This window comes from Cygnus atratus, chromosome 2 (genome assembly GCF_013377495.2).
Source record: "Cygnus atratus isolate AKBS03 ecotype Queensland, Australia chromosome 2, CAtr_DNAZoo_HiC_assembly, whole genome shotgun sequence".
Classification (NCBI taxonomy): Eukaryota; Metazoa; Chordata; class Aves; order Anseriformes; family Anatidae; genus Cygnus; species Cygnus atratus.
Window position 1 is genome coordinate 45,841,907 of NC_066363.1, and position 23,222 is coordinate 45,865,128.

General features: G+C 45.5%; 1 protein-coding gene across 4 annotated transcripts in view; it reads left to right on the forward strand.

Annotated features, from left to right (window-relative positions):
- The first annotated feature begins 12,173 nt into the window (after nucleotides 1–12,173).
- The window catches only part of DNAJC13 (DnaJ heat shock protein family (Hsp40) member C13), a 56,006-nt gene continuing 44,957 nt past the window's right edge, over nucleotides 12,174–23,222 (forward strand). Inside the window, exons 1-3 of one of the 4 annotated variants that reach the window (XM_050709249.1) lie at nucleotides 12,219–12,397; nucleotides 12,720–13,124; nucleotides 18,790–18,870. In XM_050709249.1, the coding sequence (XP_050565206.1) occupies nucleotides 18,803–18,870 (68 nt within the window). In that variant the 5' untranslated portion in view covers nucleotides 12,219–12,397; nucleotides 12,720–13,124; nucleotides 18,790–18,802. Of the gene's footprint in view, nucleotides 12,398–12,719; nucleotides 13,125–18,789; nucleotides 18,871–23,222 lie in introns of all 4 variants that reach the window. The other 3 variants (XM_050709250.1, XM_035549824.2, XM_035549823.2) reach the window with 3 other exon arrangements.

Here is a 23,222-nt window from a genome sequence, read left to right on the forward strand (position 1 = left end):
AGCTCCCCAAATGCACTGCAAACTCCAACAGAAGAGCTTACAGGAAACCCTAATGAAAAACCACCACCAAATACCCAAAATTCAAATGCGTAATCTGAGGGAAGAATTTATGGAAAACCCTACAGAAAAGCCACCACCAGTGCACTAGATTTCACTGCAAAATCCAACAGCAAAGCTTGGAAAACAAAAACTCAAAAGAAAAGCCACCACAAATACCCCCAAAATCCAATGCCTACAGAAAACCCTACAGAAAAGCCTCCGCCAAGAGCCAAATATAACAATGCCAAATTAAAATAGAAAAACCAAGAAAACTCTACAGAATAGACACTACCAAACTCCAAAATACAAAAAAAAAATCACAGGTAAATCTTGGAGAAAACCCTACTGAAAAGGCACCACCAAGCATAACAAAACAAACAATCAAAAAACACTAATACAATTTGGACTACCCGACAAAGAAACCCAACAGCCAAACCCACTAAGGGGAAAAAAAAAAAAAAAAAAACCCTACCCCCAACAATGAAACTCCAAACTCCACTAAAATAATATCCCAACAAAGAAACTAGAAAACCCATCAGAAAAAAAAAAAAAAAAGTCAAGGCAAGAAAAAGAAAAAAGAAAACACACAGTGCAAAAAGCCCACAAGAGAAATAGAAAAAAAAAAAAATCCCCACCACCCCCCAAAGCCAAACCAAAATTAAAAATAAGAGGAAAAAAAGGAATAAGAATGGAAAAAAAGTAAAACATAAGAACCAACAAGGAAGTTACAGTGGCCTCGCGTGGAGAACGTGGCCTCACGTGGAAAACGTGGCCTCACGTGGAGCACCCATCTCCTCCACCTGCTCCAACCCACACCCACAGCTTAGCTCTCGCACCTGGAAATCACTTTGGTCCCTCATGGCACAACCACCATTGCATGCTTCAAGGGCTCCAGCCCAGGATGACGGCACCCTCAAGAGCAACCTAACACCTTCCGAGGAAATCAGCAACAAGTGCTTCACTTCATGAATTGCCTTTGGACAGAAAGAAATTTGGGAAATAAAGACGGGAAAGCACAGGTGCACAGTACATTTCTCCTGAAAAAAAGCCCACCCAAGTGATTCCCCCACTGCACAAGCCTCCCGGTCGCAAGGCAGAGCCATAAATACAGCATTTGTTTAAAGCTCTTTGCAAGGCCATCGCTCCACTTCTGACCCTACTCAACCAAGACACCAGGATGAAGCTCGGAGCCCCTGCTGCCAGCAGGGGCCCCAAACAGCTCCACGGAACAAACACCAACCTGGTGCTGAGCTCTTCTCACCCCCTAGAAGCCACTTATGCTGACCCTACCTCATGAGAGGTGGGGCACAGAGGGCTCCCACATCACGAGAGCCATCTGAGGAGGTCTGCAGCAACCCTCAACTAATCCAGTCAGGTCCTGCTCCCCTATGGCAAATGTTACCCCACCAGAGGGGTTTCTCCTCCTCCTCCTCTGTACTTTGTGTCACCATTTCCTATTAGTAGAAGAGCCCCAGGAGTGGCTAACAAGGAAACTGCAGTCCCACAACACAGGCTGACAGCAGCCTTCTCCTACCAGAGCAGACGCTGGCTTGCACATACACACCAAGACTTCCCCTGACTACGTCCACAAGAGATACACTCTGCTCTAGCACAGGAGGCCAGTGTTCATTGTGAGAGGCATGAGATCAACATGCTCTTCCTGTAACAGGAGAAGAACAGGCTCCCAAGACTTAACATCACATCAAATAAATACTGGGACTCAGCACTTACCGCAACTTCTACTGCTAGGATCCTGACACAGCAGGACTCCCCGCACTGCAGCCAGCATGGACCAACCTGCAGCTGCCAGAGGATGGCTCTGCAGAGCACTCGTCCCACCTGGGCACTGCACAGTGCTGAAAACTTGCAGCATTTTGTAACCTAAATTTCACCGTTGACGGTGTCATCAAGTTCTTGCTTTCGTATTGGAGGTTCAGTTCCAGAAATCTCAGTTCTTGCTTTAAAACAAGGCACAGGAAGAGCCTTGGAGCCAGAGTTCACCAGAAGGAATCCAAGCCATGCTCAAGCAATGAAATCAGACTAAAAGTTAAGCTCACAACTTTTCAAAGGAATGAATGCTTAGAATCAATGGAAGGAATCGCTGGCCTCAGCAAAGCTGAGAGAGAAGCACTGACTGCTTGCAGCAGTCAAAGAAATTGAGTTTGTCTCCCACAAAAACGATAAGTCAACAGCACTCCTACTCCCAGAGCACTTCTTATTGGAGACAGGAGGAGATGCCTTACCCAGCTGGCAGCAGAATTAGGCCTTAAAAAAGCCTCCAGAAACAGGTCCAGGGGGTGTGTGGGGGGCTGGCTTCCTTGCTTATCAAGCTGGAGCCTCTAACAGCAAAGGAAGAAGTGCAGGGGAATGGTGGTACTCCCTCTGCTTTCCTCTCTCTGTGTGCTGCAAAGCGAAGCTAGTAGGTGCAACAAATTGCTTAATGTGACTTGGCTACCTGTGAGCTCTGGGGTACCAGGAGAAGACAAGTCCCTCTCAGAATGCTGAGAAGCAATGTGCCAAGCGGGAGGGATGGGCTAGAAACTTTCTAAGATGACTTCAGTGAGGAGCACTCCATTTCTTTGCACTGGAAGCCAACAGCATCCCACAGCTGCTGCCTTAAGGGGACTTCAAAAGCACCACTTGCAGCTGAGCACAGAGGCAAAGGGTTCAACACTTGGACAAACGTCCAGGAAAATGTAGGGATGTGCAGTTGCAAGAAGTGTGTTATGAGGCAGAGTGTCTTGCTACAGGGAAAAAGAAAAGCTGGGAGAGGCAGGGGAGCGCTGGCTGCCCCTCTTCTACCCCCATGGGCAGCGATGGAGGCTGGAGCTGAGGGCGCTTGTTTCTCCCATGTGCCTGGTGACAGGATGAGGGGGAATGGGCTAAAGTTGTGCCAGGGGAGGTCTAGGTTGGATATTAGGAAGAACTTCTTTACTGAAAGGGTTGTTGGGCATTGGAATGCGCTGCTGAGGGAAGTGGTTGAGTCACCATCCCCGGAGGTCTTTAAAAGACGTTTAGATGTAGAGCTTAGTGATATGGTTTAGTGGAGAACTTGGTAGTATTAGGTCAGATGTTGGACTAGGTGATCTTGGAGGTCTCTTCCAACCCAGGTAATTCTGTGATTCTGTGATTAATCGAACTCAAGAAGGGTCCAGTTTTAACATGGGAGCGGGCAACGGTGAAAAGTTATGTGAATAGCAAGTTATGTTATTTTTGTTTCAGTGAACCAGGAGAGGAAGCTGTGCATTGAGAACACACATTTTCAGGGCTGTTATCTTGGCTGCTCTCGGTGCTTTGCTAGAGAAGTGCTGTCCACAGTGGCATCACTTCCCCACCATTTGCTTTTGTTCCGTAGAAAAAGTACAAGCTTCCTTTGCACCACTGAGTCCAGTGTGTGGCTGCCATATGTATCTGCTCATACTTCCCCTTTCCTAAAGAATTTGACCAGTTTGATATATTCTGGAAAGATCCCTCTGCTTCTCTGTGTAGAAAGTTGTTTCTGGGCCAAAATATTGCAGCGTTTTTGAACCTTCTTAGTTCTGCCTTAGATTTACCTCTGCCTGTTTCATGCCAGCATTTGCAGGATGCATTACTCTATTGACTTGCAGCTGAAATAGTGATTTTCCTTCCTTTGTTTACTCTCCTCATGATTTCATAAGCAGCATGGCACCATTAATATCCTTCTGTGTAACACTTGTATAAAATACTTCTGTATTTTTCATACCTTTTAACACTGGCCACTCACAGCATACCTGAACCCTCCTTCCTTAAGATGCTTCCCAGCTGTCATCGCCCAGTTTACAACAGATTATTTTTGTTGTAATGCTTGCACTCTGCTAGGACTCTGTTCTTTGAATTTTCCTTTCCCATGATTCCAGTTCTCAGGGTGAGCCAGTGTATGTTGTTATAATATTCTGGTCTTTCTTTGTATTGGTGATTCACTCTAGCTTAGCTTCTGGAAAGTGGTTCTGTACATACTGACTCCAGCAGAGCAGACCTCTCCCTTGCCAGCTTTGCTGTGTTGTTCCTGGTTACATAGATTTATATAACCCGTGTGTAAAGTGGTAACTGTATGTTTTAATTGTATTAAGACACCTTTCCCAAGATGAAGGGTGAAAATGGCCTGGACCATAAAAGTTTGCTACTGTTACATAAACTGCTATGTGCAAGACCTGGTGCAAACAATCTTCCACTGATTTAGTGTGCAAGCTAATTCCTCAATTATTTGCAGCTGCAGATTACGTATCATACCATCTAATCAACATGCCCTTCCCATATCCCATCTAGTAACAGCAAAACCACAGCTGATTAGTCAGTTCAGAGCTATGTAATTTGACACATGATATGCAGGTCCTCGAGGGATCAAGTAGGTATTCTAGTACCGGGAGCTTATTTCAGAGATGTCTGGCTAGTCTAAGCTAACTCTTTAGATGTCTCCTTGAAACTTTTTCTGCACAGTGGTGTGTTGCTTCTGTGCCCTTCCCACCCTTCTTGTCACCATCCTTACAGCGCTGGAAGCATTTGAAGTGCTGCTCTGCAGAGCTGGCTGAGCTTGCAAGGAAATCAAGTCTCCTCTCATAAAACATCAGCCGATATGTTAGGAGAACTCATAATCACAAAAGCATTGGGAATCCTCTTAGCAAGCACTGCCAGCAGGGGAAGTAGGTATCCACAGTGGGTTATTAAGAAATATCTCTGTAAATCTTTGGGCTCTGGATCTTAGGAGGACCAGGTCTCCTGGTCCTAGGTTTTGCTACATCTTGCATGCTTGCTAGAGCAAAGGATTCTTCAAGTTTGGGTAATTACTCTTCTGCACATTGCAGATCTACTAAGAGTTGTCGCAGGTGGGTAGATAATGTTACTTGCAAAGGTTTAAATATGTGCTTTACATTTCTATTTCTCTTAAGTTACGGTAATAATCTTCTGAAGTTTTACATCTTTACTCATACAATCTGGAGCAATAAATGTTTCTTTTATTTGTAGAAAGGCAGACTACAGATTTGCTAAGAGTCACCTAGAAAAATTGCCTTTCTAATTATTACTAACGATACTGAGTAAATGGCTGAAGTGGTTTGTTGAATATATTATTAGAATAGCATATACTTTTCCTGTATTGTTTCAGCTAATTAGAGCACTGCCTCATTCCTCAGAAATGTAAACCTTTGTAAATACAAACCAATGGAAAATGATTTTCTTTATTTGAAACCTTTATGTAACAGCTTTAATCTGTGTGGGTTTTTTTGTTGTTGTTTGTTTGTTGTTGTGTTTTTTTTTTTTGGGGGGGGGAAGGCAGTATAGTTAGATGAATGAAAATCAAGGTCACGGTTTGGAGTTCAGAATTTCATGATGGACAAGTTTCAGCAAAGTCAAGAACATTTAACTGCTGAAGAGTTCCCTGGGAAATACAAGCTTCTCTCCATGTTTGTTTTATGTAATCAGCAATGATCTTTTGAATATTATTCATTCTAGTTACCACCTCTGTACACTTGAGGGACATTTAAAAGAGTTGTCTGAAATCGCAAATAGCTGACCAATCTGTTAGTCTTCAAAAGGGTTTACTTTTTGGGAATGTGAAAGAGATCTAAGCAGACACTGTGCTTTCAATGTTGAGGAGAACTCAGTCTGTTACAGAAGAGGTCCATTCAGACTGTTCACAGGTTGTACAACAACTTCTCCAGAAACTTAAAGAAATAATCCGATTCTTATAGTACTTACAGATAAATGCTGCGGGCAATATAAATACTGTTCTAAAAAAAAAAAAATGTTAGTTCTTCAACACTATGTTCTTTATTAAACCATCTAGCTGTATTTTTGTTGTGGCTTCCCTTGGAAGACAGATAAGCACCACATGTGTACCCTCACTCCCCTGTGGTGGCATGGGAGAGGGAACTGGAAAAAAAGTAAAACTCAAGGACTGAGAGAAAGATAGCTCATAGGACAGAAAAGAAAGGGAAAAAAAAAAAAGTAATGAAAAAAGAATATGAGAAACAAATGATGCACAAAGCAATTGCTCACCAGTTGCCAAATAATGCCCAGCCAGCACCCAAGCAGCCTGACTGATAAGTCTGCAAGATAAGTCTGACTTATCACATCAGATTCCTGCCCAGTCCCAGTCTTCAGCACGACCCCATACGGTATGGGACATGGCTCTGGACAGTTTGGGCCAGCTGTCCTGGCTGCAACCCCTCCCAGCTCCTGGTGCACCCGCAGCCTCCTGGCTGGCAGGGCGGTATGGGCAGCTGAAACCTCCTTGACTCTGTGTAAGCAGTGCTCTGCGACAACTAAAAGATCGGTGTGTTATCAGCATCACTGTCTTCTGAAATCCAGAACCCAGCTTCATACCAGCTACTGGGAGGACAATGAACTCTATCCCAGCTGAAACCAGGACAGCCTCGTGCACCTCCCAGTGTTCTTCTACCATCTCCTCAAAAGCATCCCTGAGTGTGCATTTTACGGAATCCTGCTTCTGACACCAATGAAGTTCATGCCGTGACCTTCCAAAGGTTTGAGCCCTTCAGGGATGCCCCCCGGCCTGCGGGCGTGAAGAGATGGCAAGTGGGAGTTGGTAGGATGCTGCAATACACAAGGACACGGAGGCTTTCTTTGCTGAAAAGTTTTCTTTATTACACAGGGCCACAGACCACCACTAGGCAATATTCTGTGATTCAAGGCAAGCATGGAGAGAGGTGTCAGGCTAATTAAGAAAAGCCATCTTGGAAGAGACCGAACCCAGGAGTGGGCCCCAGGGGTGGGCGCCAAGGAATTAAGAACAAAGTGTCACTGCAAAGACATGAGACTCCCATCAGAGAGTTCAGAGTCAGCCGGGCATCCCCAGCAAAGGTTCAATGGGTTTAGGATGTCGTGTAGGCAAGACCAATTTGTGCAGCACAGGAAGGTCTGAGGGAGAGAGGCACTCCATTTTGGGTTGAAAAGGAGTCCTTTTTCTATCAAGAGAGACAGAAGAGGGCAGAGGACACCACCTCCTTAGAGCAGCCAAAAGCCGCTGCTAATTTCTGTGTTTCACCTGAGACAAGCGATAGACACCGATGCTTCCTAATCTCTGAGAATGGCACCTTTCCCAGAGCCATTCCTCCTTCTCAGACAGTCCGTTGCTCTTGTAGTTCCTTGCTTTTGCCCTTGGTGGTGGTATCTTCAGGAAGTCTCTGGTTCTTAGGTAGCCTTAGGCTGCACTTGCAGGAGGCCAGCAGCGCCTTCCAAGGGTGCTGCAGGCTGCCAGGCCCGGTTCCCCAGCTGGCACGCATTCTCTTCTGGCAGGCTTTTAGGAGACTTTTGCTGTCAGCCTTTGTCCCAGTCGGGCCAGGTCACCTCTGTGGCTGCTCCCATCCCCAGCACTTTCCCATTCCCACGTTGACTTCTCATCCCCCAAATGACTTCTCACCCCCAAGTCTCACTCGGGGACCCGCCACCCGCAGCCGCTCTCCATCAGGAGCAGACATCCCCAAACCAGTCTGTGGCGCAGGCAGCAGGAGAGGGCTGCGTTCAGTACCCAGCTCCCCCCACCCCTCCCCCCCCTTCTGACCGATGCAGGAATAAGTGCAGGCAGAGGCTTTGCAGGGTGGAAAAGTTGTAATTTATTCCTGGGGTAATTGTGGCTGCCACCCCCAGCCCGTCCCCAGGTGAGGCGCGGCCGCCTGCTCAGTTGCGGGGCCTGGTCTGCCGGCCCGCGTGGTCGCCAGACCCCGGCTCCTCCTGCTGGACCCGACGTAGCCACTCTATGTCCTCGGTGTCGTCGTACCACAGGGACAGTGGCAGTCTGTGCCTGTCCTGCCCCAAGCGCCAGGAGCGGCTGCGGACAAGCTGTCGCGCTTCAAAGGGGCTGCGCTCCCTGCGCCTGGGCGAGACGCTGCGGGAGCGGTAGCTTGAGGGGCTCCTCTGCCGCTGCTGCTGCTGCTGCTGCCGCCCCAGCTGCGCGTCGCGTTGGAATCTTCTGCGGGGTCGTTGGGCCAGGCGCACAACTGCAAGGATGGGCCCGCGGCACAGCGGGCAGGTGTCTCTTTCAGCGGCCCAGGCCTGGATGCACTGCAGGCAGAAGGAGTGCCTGCAGGGGTCCACGCAAGCTGTGTTGGACAGCTGGTCCAAGCAGATGGGGCACGTCTCGTCCCCGGGGGCCTCCTCTGGCTGCTCCTGCTGTTGCTGGTTCATGGTGCCTGCAGCCGCCGCGACGTGGAGCTGGTCGTCCTCTGGGGGAGGCTGCCCTGGTGCCAGGTGCTTAGCAGCAGCCTGGGGTCTTCAGCACCTCCCTTGCCTTGCGGGTCGCTGGCAGGACCTCGACGCCTCAAGTGTCACCAGCGTGCCACCAGGAAGACTACTGCAGATAGAACCAGGAAGAAAATATTCTAGCAGCAAACAGACATCAGCTTTCTAGGTTCAACCAAGTTGTCTAGAGTACCGTAGCTGTCAACATTCTATGTATGGATTGCAAACATTGCTATTAGAATGGCAAATATGCTTATGATAGGTTATACTTGGCAAGACTGCGCTTAGGACAGACGAGGTACAGAGATGTCTATAGATTTGAGATCATTACCGAAGTCCCTCGATGGCTTGCGTGCAACAAGACTGGCTTCGCGTGTGCCTCTTGCCACACCTCCGCCTCTCTCTCTCCTTCCAGCCGTGGGACCTCGAGCTCTCGACTACCACCGGCTGGACTGGCCGCAGGCGCGCCGCTCAGGGCACTTATAGCCAGCCACCTTTTGTGAGGCCATAGGGTGACATCAGAAGGGTCTCGGGGTTTCCCTGATGGCAGCACTGACAGAGGTCACCTGACCGTTGTGAGACAATGCTGACGTGAGATGGCTGCTCCAGGCTGACAGAAGCCAAGCATGGAGAGCGGTATCAGGCTAATTAAGAAAAACCATCTCGGAAGAGACCGAACCCAGGAGTGGGCCAAGGAGTGGCCCCTAAGGTATCAAGAATAAAGTGTCACTTCAAATACCTGAGACTCCCATCAAGTCAGTGCTGCCATCAGGGGCACCCCGAGACCCTTCTGATGTCACCCTATGGCCTCACAAAAGGTGGCTGGCTATAAGTGCCCTGGGGGGCCCCCCTGCGGCCAGTCCAGCCGGTGGTAGTCGAGAGCTAAAGTTTCCACGGCTGGAAGGAGAGAGAGAGGCGGAGGTGTGGCAAGAGGCACACGCGAAGCCAGTCTTGTTGCACGCAAGCCATCGAGGGCCTTCGGTAATGGTCTCAAATCTATAGACATCTCTGTACCTCATCTGTCCTAAGCATAGTCTTGCCAAGTATAACCAATCATAAGCATATTTGCCATTCTAATAGCAATGTTTGCAATCCATACGCGGAATGTTGACAGCTACGGTACTCTAGACAACTTGGTTGAACCTAGAAAGCTGATGTCTGTTTGCTGCTAGAATATTTTCTTCCTGGTTCTATCTGCAGTAGTCTTCCTGGTGGCACGCTGGTGGCACTTGAGGCGTTGAGGTCCTGCCGGCGACCCGCGAGGCAAGGGAGGTGCTGAAGACCCCAGGCTGCTGCTAAGCGCCTGGCACCAGGGCAGCCTCCCCCAGAGGACGACCAGCTCCATGTCGCAGTGGCCGCAGGCACCATGAGTCGGCCACAGCAGCAGCAGGAGCAGCCAGAGGAGGCCCCGAGGGACAAGACGTGCCCCATCTGCATGGACCAGCTGTCCAACGCGGCTCGCGTGGACCCCTGCAGTCACGCTTTCTGCCTGGAGTGTGTCCAGGCCTGGGCTGCAGAAAGAAACACCTGCCCGCTGTGCCGCGGGCCCATCGTTGCAGTTGTGCGCCTGGCCCGACAACCCCGCAGAAGATTCCAACACAATGCGTGGCTGGGGTGGCGGCGGCGGCGGCAGCAGCAGCAGCAGCAGCAGCAGCAGCAGCAGCAGCAGCAGCGGCAGAGGAGCCCCTCAAGCTACCGCTCCTGCAGTGTCTCGTCCAGGCACAGGGAGCACAGCCCCTCCACAGAACGAGAACTTGTCAGAAGCTTCTCGTGGCACTCGGGTCAGGTTGGGCACAGACTGCCATGGTCACCTCAGGATGACGACATCAGGGACACATCCTGGCTGCACAGGGTCCAGCAAGAGCAGCTGGGGGCCGGGGACCATGCGGGCCGGCAGGCTGGGCCCCCCGCCTGAGCAGGCGGCTGGGCCTCACCTGGGAACGGGCTGGGGGTGGCAGCCACAATTACCCCAGGAATAAATTACAGCTTTTCCACCCTGCAAAGCCTCTGCCTGCACTTATTCCTGCATCGGTCAGAAGGGGGGGCAGGGGCGGGGGTCGGGGCGGGGCTGAACGCACCCCTCTCCTGCTGCCTGCGCCACAGACTGGTTTGGGGATGTCTGCTCCTGATGGAGAGCGGCTGCGGGTGGCGGGTCCCCGAGTGAGACTTGGGGGTGAGAAGTCATTTGGGGGATGAGAAGTCAACGTGGGAATGGGAAAGTGTTGGGGACGGTAGCAGCCACAAAGGTTTAAATTGCTCAGTTGTTTTATCAGCCTCGCGTGCTAAGAAGATTCAGCTCTATCCACAAAATCCAGGCTGAAGAAGGAACACGGTGCCTAAAGTAGAATTTAAATAAGTTAGCTGAGTCTGTAAAAGATCAAAAGTGCTGAAGCAGTTAAACAGTGACTGAGCATGTGCAAAACAGAAAGGAGAGAAGTACAAGATGAAGAAGATTATGAGCCTTCATCAGAAAGCCCCCAAAGTGCGACCACCAGAGGTTACTGTGTCTGCGACAGCAGGAGGGGCAATATGATAATTAGGTCTGAGAAACCATTAGCATAAGTCCTGCCCTTTCTTGTGAATTGCATGAATGTGTATGTCACTGTACCATAAATAAGTACTCCTTGTCTTGCTTAGGTGTACGTGTTGTAGGGAATTATTCCCCACATAACCCAGTGCTGTTAATAAAGAATACCTGCTTTCTAATTCTCCAAAATGAGTCTTGGAAAGCTACACTGCTTTTTGCGTTCCGCCATTGATAAGGACAGAACAAGAAACTGAGGAACAACTTATCACCTGGGAAGGTGGAAATTGGCCAGAGACAGTGGGAACGTGACTGAGAAACCTAGGGTTGTTTAGAGAAAATCTGGATGTCGCACTGTGGAGGGGCTGCACTCCCTGTGCCTGAGCGAGACGCTATGGGATCAGTACCTGGAGCTGCTCATCTGCCACTGCACAACCCCAACTACAGCGCTACAGGCTGGGAGATGAGTGGCTGTAAAGCTGCCTGGCAGAGAATGACCTGGGAGTATTGGTTGATAGTCGGCTGAACACGAGCCAGCAGTGTGCTCAGGTGGTCAAGAAGGCCAACAGCATCCTGGCTTGTATAAGAAACAGTGTGGCCAGCAGGACTAGGGAAGTGATTGTCCCCCTGTACTCTGCCCTTGTGAGGTTGCACCTCGAGTACTGTGTTCAGTTTTGGGCCCCTCCCTACAAGACGGACATCGAGGTCCTGGAGCGTATCCAGAGAAGGGCAACGAAGCTGTTGAAGGGCCTGGAACGTAAGTCTTACGAGGAGCGGCTGAGGGAGCTGGGCTTGTTCAGCCTGGAGAAGAGGAGGCTCAGGGGCGACCTTATAGCTCTCTATAGGTACCTTAAAGGAGGCTGTAGCAAGGTGGGGGTTGGTCTATTCTCCCATGCGCCCGGTGATAGGACGAGGTGGAATGGGCTAAAGTTGTACCAGGGGAGGTTTAGGTTGGATATTAGGAAGAACTTCTTTACTGAAAGGGTTGTTGGGCATTGGAATAGGCTGCCCAGGGAAGTGGTTGAGTCGCCATCCCTGGAGGTCTTTAAAAGACGTTTAGATGTAGCCCTTAGTGATATGGTTTAGTGGAGAACTTGTTAGTATTAGGTCAGATGTTGGACTAGGTGATCTTGGAGGTCTCTTCCAACCTAGGTAATTCTGTGATTCTGTGAAAGCGGGAACAACAGCCCCGTCTATCGGGCTCTTGGAGCCCCAGGAGCCGGGCACTTGGGAAAGCCACCTCCCCTCAGCGCCTGGGCAGCGCCTACCCGCTGCTCCCGGCCGGGCAGGGGCAGGGCAGGGCAGGGCCGGGCAGCGCGGGGTGGAGAAGGACGGAGCAGGGGCGAGGCGGCCGCGGGAGGAGGAGGAGGCGAGGGCGCGGGCTTCATCAGCTGACCGCGTCCCGTGACGGGCCCCGGCCTGACGGCGGCTGCGCCGAGAGGGCGGTCTCGTAGCCGGAGCTAAGATGGCGGCCTCCAGAGCCAGGCTCTGAGCGGGGCGGAGCGGCTGCCGGGGCAGGGCGAGGGCGAGGGCTCCGCTCGGCGGCCCTTCACCCTTATCGCTGTCAAGCGCGGTGCTGGTGGGGGTAGGCCCGGGCAGCGCAGGCTCCCCGGCCAGGTAAATCGCAGCGGCGGGGGACGGGAGGACGAGGAGGAGGAGGAGGCGGCGGCGGCGGCGGCCGCCCTCCCTCCCTCCCTCCTTCCCCAGCCCCGGGCGGGGCCGTTGGGGCTGTGTGGGGAGGGGGGAGGGGCAGGGGCAGGTGAAGCCCCCTTGCCCCCAGTGAGGTGAGGGGTGGGCATGGCTGTTTCCGCGGTGAGATACGGGGGTACCCGCTCCTAAACCCTTCTCTTCCCGTGCCTTTAAGTAGGAGGAGAGAGGCTGAGTGTTCTTCTAGCCTCAGCCTGCCTGGTGTTTCACTGTTCCTCTGGTCCTCACGCAGCTTCTGTAGCCGCGGGGCAGGTGTGTCCTCTTGCTTGGATGAATGCTGCTGTGGCCATTAAGAAGCGAGTCCTTCTCTTTCTTTTCCTGGCCTCAGATCGAAATATCGTCGTTGTGAAATGCTCTGGAAAATGATTTACGAAGAGTGGGAGAGATCCGGAGGAGGCTTGCTTTTACAGAAATGAGATTTGTTTATCTTTTGAGCGGTAATAGTATGCCTGAAGAGCATGAACAGAATTAAATGTTTGTCTTGGAAAATCTGCTTTTCATGTTCTTATTTTTTTTTTCCAATTTTTTAATTTCTTCCCTTGGTTCCTTTTCATTTACTTGTTCCTTTCTGAAATTTGTAACAAGTAGTCGTACTAGATGGCTTTCCGTCTGCAGAGACCCGCCAGCAGCTTTCAGGGTAGGTTCTCCTGTCAGGTGCTGTGCACCTCCATAGTTGTCCCCGTGCTGGGGGGCGAGCTCTGTGCTGGGAAGATGTTGTCTCAGTGCTGCGGTTCCAGGTTTTGTTTTGGTTTTGGTTTGTTTTCAGCTTCGTGATGTCGAGCTGTGGGAATGTTTGAGCATGCTTCTTTTGAAAATGTAGGCAGATAAGTTTATTTGGAGTCTTCCTGTGAATGCAGTTACTTTCTGCTCTGTAGCTGCTTTTGAAGTTAAGATCATCTGAAATATATTTTTCCTTTTCCTCTTACACATTGTCACAAATTGGATTGTGGCTGTGTCTGAAAAGATAAAATTTGAGTAGACAGTTGCTTTGTTTCCTATTATTCTGTGCTGATTAAGAAATACTGCGTTTCAGAAAATATTCAGTGTTTTAGAACTTAAAGCTTTGATTTCAAAGAACTTTTGCTTCTGGCTGATTAGAAGCTGCTTCCTTAGGCTACTTGATTGTAGGTAGATTTATAGAGAAGGAGGAAGGCTGTCCAAGGGAGTGCTAGTTTCATCTTTGAACTGAGGTAGGAGTTGATGTGGCTTAGTTCACAGTAACAACCCCAATATTATGGATATAAAAACAGTGCTTGGCTCTAGCCAGCTTCATTTTATAGATCTGCATCTTGGTTTGGTTCCTGACTGATATAGATTGTGAAGTGCCAGAACACTTAATGGAAAGGAATCAGTAATTTCTGGCTATTGCTGTAAGTTCTTCCACTTGAAACAGATTTCTGAGTGCTTGGAGACTCAGAGCTGAGTATCCGTCCCCATGCTGTGTAGACTTTCCAGGAACTTTACCTTGCATTTTAGCCTTGCTGGAATAAACTTCTAAAATGATTTCATATTTATTACTTGCTCCTCTGGGTGTCATGTGGTATTCATCATGGTTTCCAAACTCTTAGTTGTCCTGAGGGACTGAATCACTGCATTTCTACGTCTCAAGCGGTGTGCTAGAGACTGGTTTTAAAGGTCAGATCTGTTTCAGACTGAGCTAGTAACTTTTCTTTTAACCTGGGTTTAGAGCTCAGTAAATGAAGTTTACTGACCCAATAAAACAATTCTTCAGCTGGCATTCAACTGTGTTTTGATGTGTTAAATATTCAACTGTTCTACTTTTCAGTTTGCTTCTGAAAAGAGTGTTCTCAAGTCAAAAAAAAAAAACAACCAAAACCAACTTCATGATTATCCAGCCTTACTAGTAATACATACATAATGTATTACAGTACATAATGTACAGTATTGTATTACAGTACATAATGTACTAATACATAGTTTAGCCACCTTGACATATCTCTTCAGAATACAATTCTATGACTGAAAGGAAAACTTCTTAAAAATCCATTAGTGAGTAAATGCTTGTTCTCATACTCAGCTGTTTGGCTACTGGATCAGGTTGGTTCATTGAAAAAAGTCAAAAAAAAAAAAAAAAAAAAGAAAGAAAAAAGAAAGCCAGTATAGACAGAAAAGAGAAAACATGTATGGAATAATCTGCTTATCCTCCCCAAGGGAGTGGGAGCAGTCAGCTGGCGGATGGCCACTAGTGTTACCACTGTTGTTTCTGGTAGTAGCACGACTGGCATTCTCAGTCTTCTTGCATCCAGGATTAGCAAAGGCAGCGATGCTGCTGTGACTGTGGCAGTCTGCGCTAATTATCTTTTAAGGATTTGTGTGGGTCTCATGTCCTTCTTATCTTGCAAGAAGGGCTGTGAGTCCCTGTGCAAGAGATGAACAAATCTCGGTTTCTGAAGCTAATTATGCTGAGTACTTTAAAAGCGGAGTCTTTATAGGGAAGAGTTTAATGTTTCTTCAAGAATCTGGCCGAAAGTGAAACTGCCAGTTAGTCAACATAGCAGTGAAAGAGGTAGATTAAACCTAGACAGCTAAAACATTTCAGTGCAGAAGAACTGCATAAGTAATGCCTCCAAAATCTTCAGTAGATGTGTAAATGACAGGAATTTGATACTGGAATGTCTAGCTAAAAAATACGTGTGTAGAACCACAGATAGACAGAACCTTGTTCTTTATCAGTGCCTTGCTTTTGCTTCTGTCCAATTGGTCCCTGGTTTTTATCCTCTTAGTATGTCTTCTCTCTCTCTCAGGAAAGTCGCACTTCAGCTTTATGTATAATCTTATCAACGCTTCTACCCTCCAAGCATGATGGTGTAATAGAATAATCTTGTTTGGGGCCCTGCAGTGCTACCTTAGCATTGGTTAAACCTTCATTTAGGAGAGAAAAGGAAGTTTTCTAATAGCGTAGGAATAATGTAGCCAGGAATAAAGCCAGTTGAATTCTGTACTAAACTTTGAACCCACAGCCAAACTTCTGACTTTATGCTTAAGCATCCCTTAGTTCAAGTAATTACAGCTATGTCTATCGCTTTGATGCCTGCAAAGTTACAGCTTCATTTCTAACTCTGAAAGTATTTGTTTGAGATTGACTCGTCTCTGTTTCCTGAAATAGATTCTGGTTTCCCAGATGGTAATTCTGTCTGAAGGATGTGAAATACTGGAGAAGTGAAAAGTATATGCAAGTTGAACACAGCTTGTGTAATGCACCTATTCATGTAGCTTAAACTCGGAGGCAGGGATGTCCTGGCAGCAGTTCAGTCTCTTCAATTTTAAGGGTTGCTATTTGTGGTACATGCAGAACATGAAGATGCAGTTTCAACTCTTCCCCAAAAGCTGTTCCACTGCTACTTACAGTGCTAAAAGAACCAGAAATAAAAATATTGCTGAACTTCTGTATTGTGTATTGTAATTAGCTTTTTGGCAATCAGGTATTGGGGGAATGAATATGCTAGGCTCAAAAGTGAAGTTCAAAGTCATGGATTATATTTTGCCTCCAGGAACCTCAGATTGTTTTGGCTATATTCCACGTTCAACCTGCTCTCTCCCTCAAACAGATGAAACATGTTTTTAAAATACTATTTTTGAAGTTATTGTTGCCTTTAGTCCAGTGGAAATAGAACTGAACTAAGCATTTCATATTAAATTGAGAGATTTGTATAGTATATCCAATAGCTGTGCTGCAGTATGTTCAAAACAACTTTTGAATTTCTGATTTTTCTATTACTGGATGCCCCAGGCACTAAATCACTAAAATTGGCGACTTATTGTCTTGGATGCTGTTTAAAGTGAAATGTAGCATCTGACTTTAGAAAGTTGACTGACTTGACAAAAAATGGGATTATCTTAGGTGCAGGAGGAAGAGGTAAAGATAACATTAAGAATATTCTTTTGGTGATTTAAAATGGATAAGCAGGTTTCTATCACTTACACTGTCAATATGGCTAATCTTTAATAAAAATCTGATGTGCTTTGCAATGGTAGTGATCGTCCTATTTCAAATAATAGTTACTGTATGTGAGTAAAGGGAGGTAACTTTTGTGTTTCTTGCATCTGAAAGGCTGACATTAATCTTGCCCTTACTGTGGAACCATAGACAACTGCAAAATAACTGCTGAACTTTAACACAGCAGCTCAGAACACTAGGCCGTTGTTAGCCTTGTTCTCTGTTAAACAGCAGGAAAATGTATCGGTTAATTCTTGTGCACTAAATCTTGGCATATTTTGCCTTTCTGGTGGTCCTCTCAGTAGGAAAAAAGGCTCCAATTGCTGTCAAGTAGCACAGTGAGTAAAGCCTCAAATCTTAATGATTGTAATAGTTTTAAAAAGTCAGGTGGATTTCTCACTCCCACTACATACACAATACTTTATGTATCAGTATCCTGAGTCTAGTTAGATGCTGGTGTCGGAATTAATAGAAGCTGCTGGTAGGAACTCACAAATGAGTTTTTCTCAGAGCAGTATAAAAGCTAGATGTTTGCTCTGCAAGTGTGGTAACACCTCTCTTTACTATAAAGCAGGTGGTGTTCGGGTCTGGGAGACAACAGAGCTGATTCAAGTAGGCTGGTGCTGGGAAAACTGTGGAGTTTACAGATAGATAGAATTTACAATCCCGTGCTTAGTGGAGTTTTAAGTTTATATTCTACTTGCTGATACACCAGTCAGTGTCAAGAAAACAGGTTAAAAAGGGAGATATGAAGCTTGTGTCTGGCACTTCCTTCTGAAAGCTAACAATAAAAACACAAGTGCTGCATCTAAAGGGTGCCACTATACAGCAAGCTCTGTATAGTTTGGACTAAGTGTACTGTTTTGATGCTATTCATGGAAAAAATAATACAGCATAGTTCTTAAACAGGAACAGTGCTGCAGAACATCTTAACTTCTCCTGAAGCTTCTCTTCAAAAAGCTGTGTTTAGAGAATTTAGCTTGCTATAGGTCAATTGGATATTAACTCTGGAGAATTTGACTCAGATTGAGTCACTGAAATATGTAAATGCTGGTTTTGTCTCTTCCCAGGGGCAATACCACAAGTTCTTTTCACTAGGTGGTAGTGATGGTGCTGATTCTTCACCTGAGGGGAGGGATTCTCTCATTCGTTTCAGTCAGGCTATCCATTCTTCACGTTCATGACTACATAACCGCTACAGTCTTTGCTCAGAAAGAAAACAGCCTTAAGTTGTAGAGAGTAGAAATTAGCAATGACCTAACATTACAGGTCAGCCATCTCAGAATGAGGAAGCTTTCTTTTGCTGAGTAAGTAGAATTATTTGAGTGCAGAAAGGTAGCTGGATTTGTACTCTATTTACCGGAGTACCATGACTGGGATTGAGTTACTTCGGCATTGCTTCAGGCAAGCAACGGATGTGAATTCTTGCCTTTTTCTATAGTGTGATGTTTTGAGGATGCTGCTGCAGTAGTACCAGTCAGAGCAATCGAGCAGGGAATCGTGTTTTGACGTGTTCAAAAATAAAACTGATGTTGTAGCAGTAAACTGGGAGTAACGATTTCTCTCTGAAGGGCTTTGCATGTATAATAAAAGCAAAGTGAAGTAAAAGGAAGCCTAACTTCCCAAGTACGTGGCGTGTAGGAGTTGCAATCATAGAAGAAGGTATTAGCAGCTCCTAAAGTAATGATACAGTTAAGCAGTTGTGGGCAAGTTTCACTAAATTCCTGTGTTTAGGGAGTAGGCATTCATGTGTGAAATAAGCATGTCAAGATGTTAGTGGTGGAATTGCTTAAACTTTTACAGTACAGAAAGGGTACTTGGCTCTTTAATCACACTGCTTGGCTAATAAGTTTCTCAACTTCAAATTCCATTTCAGACTGGAAAATGCACTGTTCTGTTTTTTTTCCATGTTTTTCCTTACTGTTTAAAAAATGGCAATAGAAATCTGACTTAGTTTAGTTACAAATGTAGGGTACTCTACTGGAATCATCTTGGTGTTAAAACTGCCGGGAATTGAGTGTTCTGGAGATAGCATAAAATGTGATTGAGTGTGCAAAGGTACAGGAAAAGTGTGATTGTAATAAGGTAGCAAATGACGGGGAACAAGTTCTTGTGCCCTTATGCTGTTTAAAAAGTAACTGGTATAACAAAATCGAGGGGAAGTAATTCCTGTTCAATTCATCAAGCACTTAATTGATGTATTGAATGCTTGTTTAGCAAACTTAATATCTTTGTGGAATTGACAGAGCAGCAACTTGAGTGTCTTAAAGCATATTGATGACTAGTGACCTTTGGTTGTAAATGAAAATCGTGAGTATAAACAGGATGTCTGTCTTGTTTCCAGGTCTTCGCACAAAATGAATATAATTAGAGAAAACAGAGATCTTGCTTGTTTCTACACAACAAAACATTCATGGAGGGGAAAGTAAGTAATTTAACATTTTTTTCTAACGTTGTGTGTGATATTTCTCCTCTTCATTATTGGATTTATCTGTGTAGTTCCTGTAGTCATAGGTGAAAACTGAACTAAAGGCTCCTGTTGCTCTGAACTAGCTGTATCTCAGTAGAATCAATCTGGATTTCAAACATTGAGTCTCAGCCTTGCCTTTGTGCATGTTCCCACACTTCAGTGTAATACTTAACATGTTGTGTAATAGATTATCTGTTAAACTGCTAACTGAGATTATTTGAAGACTTCTGTTGCTAGAAATACACTTCATCCCTGTTGGGGGTCTCTTAGATCTAAAAATGAATCTTCCATGGTGCTTCTGTCTACAAAAGCTAAGGAACCTCTTAATAAAACTGTCCATTAAGCTCTCATCTGGTTGCTGTTATGCTGTTATGTTTGGAGTCAGCTGTTAAGCACACTTTTTGAAGCTGCACAGGAATTTCTTTGGTATCCTTGCCCACCACCCTTCTTGTGTGCATAGTAGCTCTGTGGAATATCGAGATTTTCTGCCTGTTACCTGAACGTCAGTCAAAGAAGGTATATTGTCTGCACCTCGAAAGAACAAGTTCTGTTTTGTTCTGATTATAATACCTGAGTGATGATGTCTGAATCTTTGGCCAGCTAGCTGAAACTGGTTTTTTTTGAATTCTTGTGGGTTTCACCCAGCAGGTAGCTAGACACCACACAGTCATTTGTTCGTTCCCCCCCCACCCCAGCAGGGTGAGGGAGAGAATCAACAAAGATAAAGGTGTGAGAAATCATTGGTTTAATAAGACAGTTTAATAAGCAAGGGGAAGAAGAAAAAGTGATGCACAATGCAACTGTTCACTGCCAGCCAACCAAAGCCCAGCCGGTCCCCAGGCAATGGCAGCACCCCTGGCCGACTCCCTTCAGTTTTATTGTTGAGCATGGTGTCATATGGTATGGGATAGATATCCCTTTGGTCAGTTTGGATCAGCTGTCCTGGTTCTGTCCCATCCCAGGTTTTTGTGTGCTCTGAGCATACTTACTGGCAGGGCAGCATGAGAAGCAGAACAGTCCTTGACTCAGTGTAAGCACTGTTCAGCAACAAACAAAACACTGGTGTGTTATCAATGTTATTTTCATCCTAAATCCAAAACCCAGCACCATACCAGCTACTGTGTAGAAAACTAGCTCTATCCCAGCTGAAACCAGAGCATAGCTTCTAATGATATTCTGAATTCTTCCTAAGAAAGAGCAGGAATATTGGGAAGAAGGATGGGATTGCAGAGTGGCAGCTGCAAATCTTTCTCAGTTGAGCTTTGAAGAATCATGAAATTGCTTCAGTGTCTAATCAGAGCTCTCTATCTTTCTGAAGCAAAAACTAAAGTCCTGGATAGTTCAGAGTTCACGGTGGACTGGGCAGCTCTCTTGAGGGTGAAATCTTTCTTCTTTCAAGGCAGATTCTTGAGAGTGATTTGTAATAAATACTTACATTTACCTTGCTAGAATTCTGGTACATGTGTAAATCAAGTCTTACCTAAGATCCACATGCTTTGGATCCCTGTGGGAATAAGGGAATAAACTTGTCTCCTTTAGTAACAACAAAACATTATGTTGGGGTAGAATGTTAGAATTTCTCCCTCTTAATCTTTTTATCCCTGCAGCAGAAAATATCTGGTCTCTTCCCATGAAGTTTCTGTGCATATCTGTAGATTTGGCATGCATACAAATTGAGCCATTTAGTGTAAGAGCACACAGTGCTCAAATTAGGGCTCTTGCACAGTGCCTTCCATTAAAGATCCTGCTCCTACATGACGCATGCTATTGAAGTTACAGTAAGATGATCTCAAACCTTGGTAGTGTTCTCGTAAGGAAGAAAACTCACTGGCCTTTCTTTTTTTTTTTTTCTTACACATAACGAAAGGGGAAGAATTATCTAGTGAGTAGTTGCTGCTTGTTATGTTGCAGTAGAAGCTTGTATTTGAATACTTAAATCTACTCTTCATAGTTGCAGACATGGAATACTACTGTTCTGACCACTTAAGTCACACAGTTCTCACAATGTTAACGTCTCCTGTCATGCAATCCATATAACTAATTTTTGAGAAGTACTTTACTGCTCTGTAAAGTGTTGTGCATTGATAACATGGAAAAGAAAGAAAGCAGTAATTTAATACATAGTGCTGAATGGGCCTGAATCACTGAGTATTCGCAGGATTTAGCACTTTGAATGGGGGCTGTTTGCATGGCAGTTACAATATTTTCTAGCAGTACAGATGATGATGCTTGAGTTGATCTGTTGTTAATGGTATGAAATAACTTATCAATCAGGAGGAACCTGCGTTAGGTAAATGTAACTTCTGACTTCAACAGTGCTTCTGTGAAAGTAGTGAATAGGCAATAGTTGATAGGAAGAAAGGATATTGCTTCAAAATCTTATTCTTAAAACAGCATCACTTTAGGCTGCACTGCAGAGTAGTTAGAGGGAATTAATGATGAAATCTTCAAAGCCTGGAGGTATAAATAACGGGTATTTCTATATATTATAATATGTATAGGTGAAGGTCTGGTCAAGAGCGACTCTAGGTTTTGTGTAGGAACTGACTTCTAAGTTGCCTCTGTTCAGGCAACAAGAATTGGCTCTTCTGAATTTCTCTAGGGAGAGGAAGGAAATGATAAATGGACAAATCTGCTTCTGTCCAGTGTTTGTTTGTCACAGCACATGTTAGGAATGCTGGATAAGAAATATGCTTCCTACATCTTGAAATATAGGCTTGAGCATGAGTGGGTGGGGAGGGAAGGAAGAAGCTGTCGTGTTTGTAAGCTGGTCTTCAGATACGTGTGATCACCTCAGATCTGTCTTCTGCCACAAAGCACTGTGAAGCACTTCAGTTTAAGTGAGCAAATAAAACCTTAAACAGATCTTTATTGCTTGTGATAAGTTTTTAAGAAGAGCATAAACAAGCTTTATTTGCAAATCCTGTAAGAGACAGAAAACCTAAATTGTGCAACAAAAGAAGGAGCAGTCAGTTTGTTTAGAAGATTTTCTTGTATTCGAAGAACTGGAGCATTCATTGACAGACCGAATATAGTGGAATTATTAGCCAGGGTAACTTCAAATGTTCTGCTTCATCGCTATGACTTCTCTTGACCTGCTTCTTAAATGATATCATAACATCCTAAATAAGAAAAAATCAACTATATGGGAAAACAAGTGGGTTTTTCAAATAGATCAGATCTTTAAGGTGGCTGTTCAATATTGCAGGTTTTCTAAGCTTTGAACAAAATAAGCACTTGCTTGAATTGCTAGATAAACTCCTTTGGGCCAGCAGTGATTTGAACTCACCATTTTATTTGAAATAAAATTGTTGAAAATGGTAGGGAATGAGGTTTGTGAGATCGACTGTGTCAAACAGATACACTTGACCTTGCTAATATGAAAAGAGAAAAGGTAGGTCAATTAACAGATCTTCAGAGCTACTCCTTCATTAACTGCAGTAATTTATCTGAAGGTCATGCAAGCTATTGCTTTTTTTGCAGCCCTAGTAGAAATCCTTAGTCTGATCTTATGCAAAAGTGATGGCTTGCGCTACAGACCTGGCAAGTGAGAGAGGAGAGGGGACTGACTGTAGCGCACGAACACTGGGAAAGAGGGAAGAAAGGATCTGCTCCTCGATGCAGTGTCTAGTATGGCACAGATCCAGAGTAGTTGGTAAACAGTTGCTGGAACTGGCTCTGGCTCTGATTTGGCTTGGCTTTCTCCATAGGTCTACTTCCAGACAGAGCTATCCTAAAAGAAGTTTGTACAATCAGTAAAGCATTAGTAATAATCTGTTTCAAATTCTGATTACTTACGTTTCAGAAATTTGAAAGTAGTCTCTATGTAAAGAGTTGGTTCAGGATACCGTGCAGATCATGTCTAGGGAATTAAACCATGGTAAAGCTTCCCTTTTGCGTTTATATACATATAAACTACTTGGCTTTAGCTCATGCTTCTTGTTTCTGATGTGCCTGAAATGCAAATGACTGTCTTGCTACAGCTGTTCTTTATGCACTATGACAGTCAATCATTAATGTGCTTGTACACTGATGTACAGTGACTAGCTGCATATTGAGCTATAGCTGCAGTGATCAGAGTCAGGAAATAATAGTCTTAGTTTTCCTGAAGGTGGAGAAAAATAGGTTTGGTCATAGTAGCACTGACTTGTTAAAGTGTTGTGAGCAGGTATGTAAACTGGATTATTTCACACTACAACTTTAGTCTGAGACAGCTTCAAACACAAATTTTAGAGTATTTGCAGGAATTCTTTTTACCGTCTGTTTTCTTTTTTTTTCTTTTTTTTTAGTATTTGCATTTTTTTTTA